The sequence below is a fragment of the Alligator mississippiensis genome, chromosome 8 (assembly GCF_030867095.1).
Source record: "Alligator mississippiensis isolate rAllMis1 chromosome 8, rAllMis1, whole genome shotgun sequence".
NCBI classification, from domain to species: Eukaryota; Metazoa; Chordata; order Crocodylia; family Alligatoridae; genus Alligator; species Alligator mississippiensis.
This window is the reverse complement of record NC_081831.1, coordinates 73,439,626-73,455,304: the sequence shown is the minus strand read 5'-3', so window position 1 is coordinate 73,455,304 and position 15,679 is coordinate 73,439,626. Positions and strand designations below refer to the sequence as shown.

The window sequence follows — 15,679 nt, the reverse complement described above, 5'->3', positions numbered from 1 at the left end:
TGCTATGTCCCTTGCTATGTTGTAATCTAATCTATATGATGTATTCATTTCCTAAGAAGTGCAGGGGAACAGCACCACAAATATTTAGCTAGTTTTTATGACCTGAGACTCAACATATAGGCTCTGGAATAACCTTCTTCACAGCAATCTGGCCCATGTCAAAGCAGGGCTTCCGCCGGTAAGCCTTTCTTAATTTCACCCCTCCAACCCTAAAACCATTGAAATAGCATTATAAAATGAAAAAGGCTGAACTAGTTCCAGAACAAGAATAAATCCATCTTTTTGCAGATGGAAGTTAAGGTCATTTGAATTTTAAGGTTGTTTTACTACTTGAGTAATTCTTTTTATACCTTAATAGTTTCACGTGTCTACTAGTGGTAATTGTCACAGGATTGGTTCTCTTATTTACCCCCATACATTTTTTTTTTTTTTTTTTTTAGCTATATGGGGATATTCTAATTTAAAACATAGTTAATTCTTGGAGGCCCCTGATAGAACTATTTGTTTGAGAGATCTTGGAGATCAGATTTTAAATATATTCCTTAAGATGTTGTGCTTATTAATTAAACCTGTTTATTCCCCACAGAGCTACTAACAAACAAAGTAAGAATATATATATATATATATATATTTGCCGAAGTATGTTCTGTGTGAACACTGTGGCAGGGCACTGTTGGTGCCTGCCACTTTAAGAGCAGAGCCAAGCAGCCAGAAGGTGCTTGATTGCGGCGGCCATTTTAGACCTCTGGCCGCCTATATAAAGAGAGCAGTTTGCTGCTGGCAGGCCAGGCAGTAACATTGTCTGGCTGCAAGGCTGCATGCAACATCCTGGAGGTAAAGGCAGGAGCTGTAGGGGATGGTTTGGAGGCTCCTGGTCCTGGGCATGACCTAAAACTGCACCCTGCCTGGAATGGGTGGCCTGGTGGGGCTCTCAGTGGCGCGGGAGCCCCCAGGAAATGCCAGGCCAGTTACCACCCTGGTGAAAGGTGAGTAGGAGTGCCTTGACACTAGCCCTCACCTTCGGGTGGGTCATATAACATCAGAGGTAGTTAGGGCCAGGCATGGCTGCAGCTGCCTGAGCCCTGTGGGGTGCAAGGCCCCAAGGAGTGAGAGTGGGGGCCAGGCATGGCTGTGGCCACCTGAGCCCACCAGGGAGGGAAGCCTTGTGGCCCCAGTGAGGGGAGGCCAAGGTATGTCTTCAGATGCCTGAGGCTGCAATTTGAGTCAGAGGCCTGAGAGAGAGGGGCAAGTCCTGACCCTGGTAAGTCCTCCACCACTGGGAGGCCGAGAGTGGGTCTAAGGTAGCAGCTATAGTAGAGCACAAGAACCTGCTGCTCCAGGGTGGGAGTGAGAGTCCCCGTGAGACCCTGGAGCACCAGTCGTGGTGTGGGGCCAGGCACAGCTGTGGCCACCTGAGCCCTGTGAGGTGCAAGACCCCAAGGAGAGGTAGTTGGGGCCTGGCATGGCTGTGACCACCTGAGCCCCACAGGGAAGGGAAGCCCCAGTGAGGGGACAGTGTGAGATGTGGAGCCCTAGTGAGGGGAAAACCAGAGGGCTGGAAGCCCAGTAGGTATGAGTGTATAGATTTGCCTCAGAAGGGAGCGGGGCAAGCTTAGACCCGGTTGGGTAAGGCTGGCCACTACCCCAGTAAGGGTGGTGGGAGAGGTCCAAAAGATGGTACGTCTGCCACCCAAGGTATGAGCCAGCTAAAGCCTATGGCCTAAGGGGCCTGCTCCAAGAGGCAGCAAGGCAGTACAAGTTGTCAATGCTTGACCTGTGAAAGGGGGTGGAGTGTGAGAAGCCCTAGTGAGAGGAGGGCGGTATGACTGTGTGTGTGTATCTGAGGCCTGACAACAAGGCCTAAGCTTGGTCCGGCTGTAGGCCAGGAGCACTATGTCATCTGGATGCCACCTGCAAGGCTTGGGCTGCAGTGTAGGGGAGGAAGAGAGCCGCAGATAGCACCCCCTGGCATTTAGACAAAAATGGGCAGCCTCCTGCCTTAATTAATATCCTAATTAATTAACAAGGCATGGCAGGAGAGACAGGTGGGTGGTATGCCTAAAGGCAAGTGGGGAAACTAGCACTGTGGCTGGCCAGGGCCCCCCACCTTGCCACAAACACACTATACATGATAAGGAAAAATGCTATGTAGTAAAGATTCTGGGCCACGTTGAATTCAGTGAGACTTCTTCCATAAATGTAGCTACTAAGATTTGGTCCATTTTCTTCTGAAGAATATAGTAAAACTACGAAGAACCAATTGTGGAAAAGAAAGAGTTCTTCTTTCAAATGTATTATTGTTAAATACACACTGAAGCATAAAGATTTATGCACCTCTAATTTGGAGTTACGTGCTTGCAATAAAGGAATGTAGCTCAGTATTTTTTCCTTCTAAGTACATCACGCCTGGATAGTTTTGGAATGCTTTCAAGGTTGCGGGGGGAGAGAGTTTCCTCCCCAGAATCCCCAAAAGACCTAGAAATGCTAACACCTTTTATCACCCTAATTGACCTCTCCTATATATTCACTAATTTGTCAATAGTCGGCCTGTAATACAACATCTATAATATCTATAAATCACATGCAGTACTCCAGATGCGGTCTCCCTACACATGCCATTATGACCTATTTTGATTTGTGCTCTGTCTTTCTACCATGTGCAGCCCACATAACATTTGCTTTCTTAACTGCAGCCAGACATTGCACGGATGTTTTTAAACTTCTGTTCACTATTATTCTTGATCTTTACTAACGTGCAGTAGCTGATTCAGACTAACTAATATATAAAACTTAGACTACACGTTTGCAAAGCAAAGTAAGGAGGAGTATCAACACCCCCCTTAATGAGTCTGTGCTGCCTGAGCTGAGGAGGGTGTAGGTGGTTGGGAGCTCCCTGGGCATTTCCTCTGCACACCTGTTGGGGATGCTGACAATCTGGTCCCTGGAATTTACTCAGGCACACTAAGAAAAGGCAAACAGTTCCATCAACCTGGATGACTTGAGTGAATGTTTGCCTGCATAATGACTGAAAGCAATTAAAAACATCACGCCTATCTCCTAACTGAAAGTGTCACATGCTTCACTCTATATAAATGCATAAACAACACTAATTAAATACAAATACATTGTCAATCTTTACTACATTTCCTTACTCAGTCTATACCTGCCCATAGCATCTTTCTCTCTTGCTCCCATTCATCATATTCCACAATTATCTATGCCTTGATCAACCCCAGGATGGATGACTGAGTATACCCTATTGGGAGCCATTCCTGGAAGTACTGTAGAAGCCAAAACAAATGTTGAATATGGCTACCTACTTACTGAGTTTGACAATATCAAAAATCTTGGTATTAGTTGTTCCCAGAAGATTACTAGACTGATTTTTAGAACAGAAAGGATTCAACAGTCTAAATGTTGAAGGAAACTATACTTAACCTGTGCATTGGAAGAACCACCCATTTTGTGCTCTCACTCTCAGTCAGTGGCTTTCGACTTTTTTCATTTGCGGACCCCCAAAAAATGTCAAATGGCGGTGGGGACGCTTTTGAACTGCAAGTGTGGGTATTCACATATTTTTGATCGATCCCAGTCATCTTTTGCAGACCCCTTTGACATAGTCTGCAGACCCACAGAGGTCCGTGGCCCACAGGTTGAAAACCACTCTTCTAGACAACCAGTGTAAGGGCATTACTGTGATCACTGGCTGGGATACCTCTGCCATCGTGCTGTCGCAGGTTGGTTTGCCGAGTGCAATTTACCACAAAGGCAGGGATACACCATTCATATTACCTGCCTGCCACTAAAATAGCCAAGCATACTGTTACCTGTCAGTTCTGTGTTCCTGAGGGAGCCCCAGCACCCAGCTTGCTGGACTTACAAAGGACTTTTTCTATTCCCACCCTCCCCACACACACCCCCTCATCTACCCAGAACTAAGCAGAAGCAAAGTTTAATAAGTATCTCAGGCCGTACATTCCCTGGTTCCAGTATGGGAGGCTTATTTAAGCTTGACTGACTAAAACTCGGTTGCCGGGTTAGGGAATGCTGAGGCAAAAGACTGAGTCGGAGTGGGTATGGGCAACATTTAAACAATGATTAAGGGTTCATCACAACATCCAGCCTGTTGGAGCCCTGACCACAAATGCTGTCATACTTTTCCCGGGATGGCTGGTGGAAGTCCTCTCCACACAGTTTATGAACACTCCAAGTAATCCCCTTAAGTCTGTTAAAAGACTACAGTAAGAGCTGAAAGTCATGCTAAGCTGAGGCTTATTCACACCAGGTAAAATACAAAACACTGATGCTGACTTCACAGTGCTAGCATAACTAGGCCATCTGAGAAGAAACAATGTGGTATCCCTTCCAGTATATCTTCTATATTCATGATAACTTAAAGCTGGCTCCTAGGTGTCTGGTTACTCCTTAAAACTTTAGGCTTTTCCTGGTTGTTAATCAGTTTCTTGAGATGTTTCAAACCAGATAACCCCTTAGCACTGAAAAAGGTAATTCATTTAAATTGAAACTGTTTATATCACAGGATTTTCCCTGTCCATTATGGCTTGGGACCCTCTTGATTTACACAATTAAAAGAACGCTTTGAAGAGGCTGGACTAAGGACATGAGAAAGCTGTAAAGCAGCAAACAGAGTGCTTCAAGAGGGAGAAATCTCTCTGACATCATCCGCTGTTGTTCTTGAGAAGCTGGGAGAAACAGATCGTCTCCCTTCAACGATTGTGCTGGGAACTTTGCTTGCCAACAAACCACCCAAGTGCCTTGGAATGGGGAGATCCCAGCTTTTGCTCTTGCTCTTGCCCTCTCTCTTTGTCTTTCTAGGCATAGCTTTCTGAACCTGAATTGTATTAGTTAAGCTTGAGCTAGGTTACCCCAAATACTCAACTGAAACAGGGTAATATTGTAATTGCTTTTGTTTGTTTTCCCTTGCATGCCTATTACTACTAGTGCCATCACAAATTTCATATCCTTAGCAATAAATAACTTTTATAGTCAAACTGGTGGTAACCAGGTGAATTTTTTCCTTCTCTGCTTCCCCTTCCTCACTTGCTCTATAGCAATGTTTCTTTTACCTAAGCCAAAGATCCCTGTGAGGCCCAGAAATACTGCGGGGTCTGCTCATCAAGAAGCTACCAGTACTAGGACAGTTAGGGCAAAAGATTGGGACACGCTGAGTTTGAGACACTTAAGGGGATCAGCTTGTATAGGCTGATTGACCCAGTTTGGCTCAGACGTGACCTAATGAACTGAATGCTGGCCCATGAGGGTGTCAGCTGGACACCCAGCCGGATTGAGAGGGATTCTGTTCACCTGTGTGCTTGTGTCTGACTGCATTTTATTGTTACCTTAATGAACTGATTCCTGGCATATGAGGGTGTCATCCTGTCCATGCTGATCAACCCGGCCAGGTCAGGCGTGTCATGTTAGTGTGTGTGTGTGTGCGCGCGCGCATGTGTATGTGCACGTGTGTGTGTATTTGACAGATTTGGTGGCTGGAGGAACCCAGCCCCATTGAAACGGACTCCTGCAAGATAGCTCCATTGGGGGTGAGGACTTGTAGAAGGAAGAGATGCAGCTCTGTAGAGAAACACAAGTAACACAAGAAGCACATTGGCAGAATTACAAAGACCCCAGAAACGTACCCCTAATAAATGAGTGCACCCCAAAGTGATGGGCAAATCTGGTAACAATACAGACAAGGAGGACAGACAGAAATTCACTATCTCTCTCTCAATTTTGGAATTTCAAGAGGTATTTACTTGAGTGAGCGAAAGGAGTCAGAGACACCAAGTTATGTCTCTTTTCTATGCATAGCATACAACAGTGCTGGCTTAAGAAAGACCAGGTGTTGCCAATTGCTTGTTAAGCTAACCTTTTATTCTGCTAAAGAATTCCCAGTCTGGCCACCAGTGTCTTGCTATTAGCAATCTATACTGTTAGAAAAGCTTGTGTACTGGAGAGTTCATAAATGCTAAAAGCAGCAGCAACAGCAGAAGCATTAGAAAGACTCTGGAAAGGCAAACGCATCTCAAACCAGTAGGTAGGATCCCTTTCCCCACACCTGCAGTGTCCACTAACAGTGCAAATTCTATTAAGGCTTTGCTTCTAACAGCTCTTGCTTTGCTGGAGAGCCTTTGGCTGTATTTACTAGCTGTGATTTATACACAGCAGCAGGTTTGACAGTTTGAGCTCAAGTCCTATAACCTAGCTTTCTTTGGCATGGTAAATCTGTTTTTGATGGGAATTCAACCAGTCCCTGAATTCACTTCCAGAAAATAGAATAATGTTGCCCAGTGCATCAACAGGGTCGATAGACTACTATTGCTCTTAGCAATCTGGCTTCTAAATGTCCGCCCCCATCCATTTGCATTTTCTCTGGAGAACTACATAGACCTGGCGTCCACAACAAGTGAAGTGTCAGGGCAGGCTACAGGTTGAGTATGACCGAGCCATGTGGTTTACATTCTTATGCCTACGTTGTACTGGAGGTTACTCTCACCTTGCCTGACTTTTTTGTTTGCTGAAAGACATTTTATATCTGCAGCCCAAAATTCACTGAACGACCTATAACATGGACTCCTAGTTCCTATGCTTATGGGCAAAGAGTGAGAAGAACTTGGTTTTGATGTCAGATTAGTAATGGTTCCCTCTGTGAAAGAGATGAGGTACTCCACAAGAAACAGCTGCTAGGCCTCTCCAGGAAGCTTAGACAAACAATTGGACAGGGATGGACTAGGTGTCTCAGAGCCTCCGAGCAGGGGGATGGATTAGATGACCTTTAGAGGTCCTTCTAAACCTAAGATTAGTGGGTGGGAAGCAGTCCAATTTTGGTGGCTCTAACAATTAAGCATTTACAAATGTAGCTGTTTAAATACTGCATTCCCACCAGTATATTTTGCATAGGAGACATAGTATAAATTCATGTCAAACTAAATTAGCCAGGGAGGAAACAGAACCTCAGAAAGTGTACTAGCGACTATACCCGTATGTGTCTTGTCCATTCATTTTCCTATGACAACACATCTTCCATCCTCCAACGTCCGCCAGCTACCAAGCGTACAGGATACCTACTTCTACCTCGAGCTAACCCTGCCTGAGGAATCTCGACTTTGCATTGTAGTCATGGCCCCAGACAAATAAGCCATCGCCATTTGTTCCAAACTCAGCACCGTCAAACTAATTATACATATAAAATAAAATTATATCAAATTTAAAAACGAGGGAGGGAAATGACTATCCGTACACCACCAAATCTCAGACGCTTCGTACAAATGGTTCCATGAATACTGATTTTAAACCATCACTATTATTCATTTTATAGGTTATCCTCTATACACATTTGGCAGTCTGTTCCAGGTACCATGTAGTATAGAGAAAAGGATCCAAGTCCCCACTAAAAAATCAAGTCCGAGTTTCAAACCTATCTTGACATTTCAACCAGCTTACCTAAAGTCTGCGTAAATAGAGAGCTGGTTTGTTATTATAGTTACAATACTGACTGCATGGAATATGAAGGAAGGATGAGTGGCTTCTTTGCAAATTGAGGAGAATATATAAATCGTACATCAAATTTAAAGGATAATAATTTCTTGGCTCTCAAGTATTTTATGAAGTGGAACAGTACGTGATCCCTCATTTACATTTCTAATACTTCAGGCCACAAACACTTTGAAGAAGTCAAATAACCTGAACATATCACAGAAGTTGAGGGCAAATAAATTAAAAACTGAAGTTCCAAAATATACTTTTGATGTACAAACACTAAAAGAATTTACAAAGTTCTTGAAAATTCAGGCAAATCTGGTAGCAAGCACATATCCATCGAGTGAAAAATTAAACAGATCTTGAATTCAGTTTGTCAAGGTTATTCCATGTTCAGGTTGAAGACTAGCGTGCTGCCTAATATAGCAACTATTCATAAGGTAGGTACTGTATCTTTATCTGACAGGTTTCGGATAAGGCTGGCTGAACTGATGCTACAGGTGTCTGTCCCTAGTCAAAAAGTAAATAAGCATATACTGTATAAGTCTGGTACCCAGTGAAAAGTTTTGCTTAAATCGAAGGAAAAGGCTGAGGAGTGGTAAATGGATTGGTATATGTTACAATTTCTTAGACAACTGTATATTGTATATTGAACAACTGTATTTTGAAAACAGCATGTGAGCTGAATTGACACCAGGGCAGATGGCTATAATTGCACGTGTCTTAAAACAGGGCTGAAATTTGCTCAATGCGCTTCAGACTGTAAGGCAAACATGCCAAGATTTGTTCACAAGGGGCCGTGTGAAAGAGAATGAACATTTTCAGATACTTGCTTATAAAGTATCATGACTATTAAGTGCTACATAATAATTTAAGGCTATTTCCTTACAAGAGAAAAGGAAAAGAACTAGGAAAGAATGGGTATACCTATTAATTCCTAATACCGGACAAGAAAAGTGGAACAGATAGGTAACCACAATTATTAGATGCTCACACATGCATAAACTGAATGAGAAATAGAATCTGTTTAGTGAAAGTTAAGTTCTGTATCAAAATATAGCTCTTTAATTATATTCTAGGGAGAGACAGCGGCTGACAAAGTCCTCCCTGAGGGCCAAACCTACAGCAGAAAAGTTGAATCGGAAGATAAGAGGTATGAAATAATTGGGTGCTTGGAATCATAAATAACTCATTCATACTGACTCTTTTGACTACATGATTTACTCTGGGACAACACATTAAAAACTACAAAATGCTGGATTTGAGTTTGAGTTTTCAGCCAGCATAGCTCCTATTCAGCATTAGAGCTGGGCCCAAGCTGCCAGAAATGGAGATAAGTGGCTTTATTACATCATGTGCCAAAACATTCAGATCTGGGCCTGAATTCCTATGAAGTCTTGGGCTGCTATAGATGAGATTTTGCATTAGCATGGTTCTACTGTTTTGTTTTATACACATCTGCATATTCTGTAAGAAGTAAAATGCACGAGACCCGTTTCAGGGGGCCTCATCTTAATTTCCTCCAAATCTGGGATGGCTTGGACACCGGGGACAGTTTGATTACAGTCCATGTCTGTCATATGTTTTAATTCCACTATTAAATGAGCTTTTCTTTATTCTGGACTTCAGGACTTCTTTAACTTTAGACAAGAAGCTCCTTACCTGTAACCTTTAATTGGGTTGTTCTTCGTATTAGCTTGCCTTCAAACTTCAGTTCACAGGTATAATTTCCTCCATCTTCTTCCTGGACTTCTTGTATTAGAAGAGTATTTCCTTTCTGAATTACTATGCTTCTCCACATTTTTGGTTTACATTCCTGCAATAAAACAATAAGTTGCTAAAATTAACTAGCTTCATGATCGTGTGTAGTCTTGTTGGACTTTCAGTATTATACACAAGTAAACATGGATTGCACAAAGATCTCATAGAATCATAGAAAATGAGGGTTGGAAGGAACCTCAGGAGGTCACATCTAGTCCAACCCCCTGCTCAAAGCAGGACCGGCCCCAACGATATCATTCCAGCCAAGGTTTTGTCCAGCCAGGTCTAGAAAACCTCCAAAGATAGAGAGTTCACAGCCTCTCTAGGTAACCTGTTCCAGTGCTTTTCTACCATCCTCATGAGAAAGTTCTTCCTAATATCCAACCTAAACTCCCCTTGCTGCAACTTGAGCCCATTGCTCCTTGTTTTGTCATCTTCCACCACTGAGAACAGTCCAGCTTCTGCTATTAAATCCCACCTCAGCTTTCTCTTATCCAGACTAAATAAGCCCAGTTCCCTCAGCCTCTCTTCAGAAGTCATGTGTCCTAGCCCCTGAACCATTTTCATTGCCCTTCGCTGGACTCTCTCCAACTTGTCCACATCCTCACATCCTTTCTGTAGCGGGGGCCCCAAAACTGGACACAATACTGCAGACATGGCCTCACCAGTGCTGAATAGAGGGGAATAAACACTTCCCTCGATCTGCTGGCAATGCTCCTACTAATGCAGCCAAGTGTGCTGTTAAACTTCTTTGCAACAAGGGCACACTGTTGGCTCGTATTCAGCTTACTGTCCACTGTAACCCCCAGGTCCTTTTCTGCAGAGCTGCTGCCCAGCCAGTCAGCCCCCAGCCTGTACCACTGCATGGTATTGTTGTGTCCCAAGTGCAGGACTTTGCACTTGTACTTGCTGAACTTCATGAGACTATTTGCTAGTCCACTCCAATTTGGTGAGGTCTCTCTGAATCCTAGTCCTACCCTCCAGTGTATCTACTACTACTCCCCCCAAGCTTACTGCCATCTGCCAACTTGCTGAGGGTGCACTCCATCCCATCTTCCAGGTCACTGGTAAAAATATTTAACAAAACCAGTCCCAGGACCAGTCCCTGGGGCACTCCACTTGATACCAGCTGCCAACTAGACATCAAGCCATTGACTACTACCCTATGAGCCCGATGATCCAGCTAGTTGTCTATCCACCTTACAGTCCATTTATCTAACCCATATTTCCTTAGCTTGCTTGTGAGAAAGTTGTAAAAGCCTGCTAAAGTCAAGATGTATCATGTCCACTGGTCTCCCTGCATCCACAGAGCCAGTCACTTCATCTAAGAAGGAAATCAGGTTGGTCAGACATGACTTGCCCTTGGTGAATACATGCTGTCTGCCCCCAGTCACCTTCTTCTCCTCCAAATGCTTAGAAACGGACTCCTTGAGGACCTACTCAATGACTTTTCCACGGACTGAGGGAAGGCTGACTGGTCTGTAGTTCCCTGGATCCTCCTTCTTCCTTTTCTTAAAGATGGGCACTATATTTGCCCTTTTCCACTCATCCAGGATCTCTCCTGAGAGTCATGAGTTTTCAAAGATGATGCCCAATGGCTCTGCAATCACATCGTCCAACTCCCTCAGCACTCTTAGATGCATCCTTTCTGGCCCCATGGACCTATACACATCCAGCTTTTCTAAAGAGTCCTTAACCTGTTCTTTTGCCACTGTTGACTGCTCACCTCCTCTTTAAACTGTGCTGCCAGGCGCATTAGTCTGGGAGTTGACCTTGGCTGTGAAGGCTGAGGTGAAAAAGGCACTGAGTATATTTCAGCCTTTTCCACATCATCTGTCACTAGGTTGCCTCCCCCACTCAGTAAGGGACCCACACTTTCCCTGACCTTCTTCTTGTTGTTGACATATTTGTAGAAACCCTCCTTGTTAGCCTTCACGTCCCTTGCCAGCTACAACTTCAGTTGTGCTTTGGCCTTCCTGCTTTCATCCCTACATGCCTGAGCAATACTATTAAACTCCTCCCTAGTTGTTTCTCCAAGTTTTCACTTCTTATAAGATTCCTTTTTGTGTTTTAGCTTACTGAAGAGTTCCCTGCTAAGCCGGGGAGTGGGAGTGCCGGATATAGCACCACGGCCGCTTCCTGGTCAGTGAGTATTTGCCACGGGGGGGCCCTGCCCCCAGTTGGTGAGATTGGCTGCAGGGGGACTCCTCCCAGTCACTGGCTGGTCGCTGGGGGGGCATGTGTCCCACCCTGACTAAGGTGGCACCAATCGCCCATGGCCCAAAGATTTGAATATTGACTATTTGGCAAACTGGAGCTTATTTGAAATGTCTTTCCTTGTTTCAAAATAAACAGAAGTTTAAATTACCAATACAGCAACTCCCTCTCTGTCATATGTGCACTGTTTTAAATATCAACTATGCAGAACCAGTGGAAGAAATTCCCCATGCCTATCATGAATAATCGCTAAAATCATTGTTCTAGTTAAGGATCCAATTGTTTTTCTCTAAACACAGACCCGCTTGCAGGGAGTAGCATACAACTCATATTAAGATTTAACCTAGAGATAATTTTTACATGCAGTCACTGCCTAGAACCACTTAAAAATAGAAGAAAATATAAAGAAGAAAAAGTCCATGTACAAAACCTCACACAGCTGTGTAAAACCTCATACAGCACTTTCTGACTACCTGGAAGGATAGTGTAGTGGGGTAATAGATTTGGAGGTGGAAAACCTGGGGTCAGTTCATCATTTCGCCATAGAATTAAGGAATGGAGAAATCACAATCTATCTTATCCAATTGTTTCCCATCTCCAAACTAGGGATAGTACTCCTGGCCTCACAGGGTTCTTGGGCGGATATAAGCCATAAATAACTACTAGGGTCTCCTATGCTACAGGAACAAGGACCATGTAATGATGTACAGGCAACCCCCGCTTAGTCCTCTTAATTAGTTCCTGAAAAAACGAGCATTAAGCGAAACGAGCATTAAGCAAAACCGAAAGTATTTGACAACCCAAGATGGTGACCGCAATTGTTTTTAATGACCCAAGATGGTGTTATAATGAAACTCGTTGAGCGCTAAGTGAAATCAGGTATCAATTTCAAATGAGCGTTAGAGCGAAATAGCACTAAGAATTTTCAAATGTTTTGGGTGATGTGTAGCAGGTTCATTAATTCCTTTTGGCAAAAATTGGGAAGGTTTCAATGAGGAGAAAAAATAAAAAACAGGCTTTAAATACAAATATGCTATGCCTGATGCACTAAATTATTTCCAGCAAAAATTAATAGCTTGAAACTGCCAGGTGCCAAGTTCCTTCTGTGAGATACTGATGACCTGCAGTCCTCATCTGCTTCCCCAGAAGCCCCTCACACCTGTCACTTAGCAGCATTGAGTCCCTGCGGTAGTTTCAATGAGGCCAGGACTGGCTCTGACATCTTCACTTCAGTGTGCTGTACTGAGCGTGAGTCAGCGAATCCTAGAGGCAACACAGTCCCGAGAGCATGACAGGGCTCTGCCTGGATGCAGTGTGTCAGTCCAGCCAGCTAAGTCACATAACCCTTAACGGTGTTGATGATTTAATATACCTTGGAATAATCCGTGCTGAAGTGTAGGCATAGTCTGATAAGTGCCTCTTGAAAATGGTGCCTTGGGGTTACAAGTTTATTATCTCTCACTAAACTTTAATATCATCTCTGCCCAGTCTGCAAATTAAATGATTGGCTAGGTCTTTTTTTTTTTCCTTCCCTCTCAAACTTCCAATGTTGCCAGCTCATCCTAAAGCCTCAGTTCAGTCCAGCGTTTTAACCACAGGACGCAACAAGCAACTTACTTTTGGTATGAAAAACTGACCTGTATTCCTGATTTTTAAGCCTGCTATGTGTTCAACCCAGCCTCTGCAGAAGTCAGAGCAGTCTGAGGGTTGCACTAATTTGTGTCGACTACTAATGGCCTTTGATTCCATTGGTCGCGAAGCCTTGTGAAAAGTTACAGGCCAGATCGGGATGTCCAGAAAAGTACAAAGGCCTTCAGCTTCTCCACAACAAGATGACTGTGAGCATTTATAACAGAGAACCCTTGCCCTGTTGCTGGGAAGTGGAACAGCCCCTTCAAAGGCAGGATTTTTGCAGCACAGACACAAGCAGCCAGCCCTGTGGTTAAGTCAGCTGACAGAGGAGCCAGTTGACCAAAATGGGGCATGGCTTCCAGCCATATAAATCCAATGCCTGAGCCAGAGCATTCAGTTTGGCTCTAGGAACTGTGGAGGGAAGCGCTCCAGGGCAGGAGGGCTGCAGAAGAGCTTCTGCCCAATGCTTGAATTGCCCTGGGAAGTAATGCAAGTAGGATGCTGCTGACTTGCAAGGGAACAGGACTCAGGGTAGGGGGAAACAGGGATACAGCCAAGGAGCTGGGGTTTAGACTGAGACCCAGTTGGGAGTTGTGTTATAGCCAGAGGGCTGATTTGGAGGTAGATTTCTAAACTGGTAGTTTGTGGAAGGAACTGAGGGGTGGCTTGGAGGTCTCAATTGTGCCCATGGGGCGTGTGATTGCCTTGAGCCCTGCCAGGGGTCAGACTCAAGACTGGAGCTAGAAGGTCCAGAGCCCAGAGAAGGGCAGAGTGGGGCAAAGCTTGGGGCCAGAGGGCCCAGAGCCCAAGCAGGGCAGAGATGAAGGAGGGCACCCAACCTCTTACTCCATTCTAAGTAGTGGATCAGAGACAGATCCATTTAAAATCCAAACTGGGGTCAAGAAAGGATTTGTCATCACCCCAGCTCTGGTCTCCTTTTTTTTTTAGTCAGCTTGGTTCTCATTAAGGAGAACCTTGTGGGTTTAACACTGAATACCAAATGGATGGAGGGGGCTTCAATCTGGGATGTTTCAGTCAAAGACTAAAGTACTCAAAACAACCATCCTTGACCTTCAATATGCCAATAACTGCACCACCCTTGCGCACACTGAAGAATACCTCCAAACCGCGCTGAATCTTTTCAGAGAAGCCTCCCAAACTTTGGGCCTCTCTCTCAACATCAAGAAGACTAAAGTGCTCTATTAGCCTGCCCCAAGGCATGGATAGGAACCCACTCTCCAAATTACCATCAAGGGAAAGACTCTGGAGTAAATCAGTACTTCCCTACCTGGGTAGCCACCTCTCTTAGAGAGTGAACATTGATACGGAGATCCAGCATAGGATCCGGTGCACAAGGGCGTCCTTTGGGAAACTGCTCTGATGTGTGTTTAGGCATTAAAATCTCTGGAAAAGAAGCTACAGGGCTACAATGCAGTCATCTTCCCCACTCTCCTCAGATCTGAAATGTGGGTGACCTACAATTGTCATCTCAAGAGCCTGGAGAGGTACCACTAATGATACCTCCATATCAAATAGGAAGATCACCACATAAATGCCAGCATCTTTGCTAAACTAATATTACCAGCATCAATTCGGTGATCCTCAAGCACCAACTTCACTGAACCGGACATAGCGTGTGGATGCTCGACTCATGACTCCCAAAACAAGTGCTCTACTTCCAGCTTGGTAACAGCCTGAGATCTTGTGGTGTCCAGAGGAAATCCTACAAGGAAACACTGAAGGCATACCTCAAGAAAACAGATGCTGACATCGAGAGCTGCGAGGAACTGGCTGCTGGCTGGGGCTGCAACATCAACCAAGTGGCAAGCTGTTTTGAGGTAAAGCATCTTGTTCTCAAAGCAGAGAAGAGAGATCAAAGGAAGGAAAAGGAGAGAAATCCTGGTCTACGATCTATTCTCCCCTGCGGAAAAGTCTGCAACTTCTGTGGATGGGTCTGTGGCTCAAGGATTGGACTCTTAAGTAACTTCAAGACCCATCAATAAGCTGTGGTAGAGATCATCCTTGAATCAAAGGCCTGCCAATGACTAATGGCCACAAAAGGCCAATATACCAGTTGAGTTTCCGACATAATCGGAAATAACAGAATACCATCAAGCGTAGAGCAGAACACAAGGAAAACTTTTTTAAAATGAGAAGCCCTGAAAGCTCCACACTTATTTTACCATTTTCTGAGCTAAATGTAAGCAAAATGATGGTTTATTTAACTTTCAGCCCTAAAAATTCAACCTGGATACTGAAAAATTAAGCAAGGCCTTCTCTTTTTCATGTATCATGATTAACAGTAAAGACAGTGAGGACCAGACTCTACCACTAACAAGCCAAATAGACTATGCAGTCTTATTGTGTTGAAATTTGGGTTACTGCTACACCTGCCTAACACCACTGCATTCATTCGGTAACACTATTGTTGCCAACGGACAGGTGTAAATGAAAGCAGAATTTGGTTGTGGACTTGGAATACAGTTAACAGTGGGTGATTTTACAAAAGGAAATGAATCCCGCTCTCTTTTTGCAGTACTAACTAGAGTATGATCATCTTTTTGTTACTAGA

General features: G+C 44.2%; 1 protein-coding gene across 1 annotated transcript in view; it reads right to left on the bottom strand.

The window, feature by feature from the left end:
• IL1RAPL2 (interleukin 1 receptor accessory protein like 2) overlaps positions 1-15,679 on the bottom strand; it is a 567,145-nt gene that overhangs the window by 225,384 nt on the left and 326,082 nt on the right. The window contains exon 5 of the mRNA XM_019487751.2: positions 9,160-9,313. Coding sequence (XP_019343296.1) covers positions 9,160-9,313 — 154 coding nt within the window. The remainder of the gene's footprint in view (positions 1-9,159; positions 9,314-15,679) is intronic.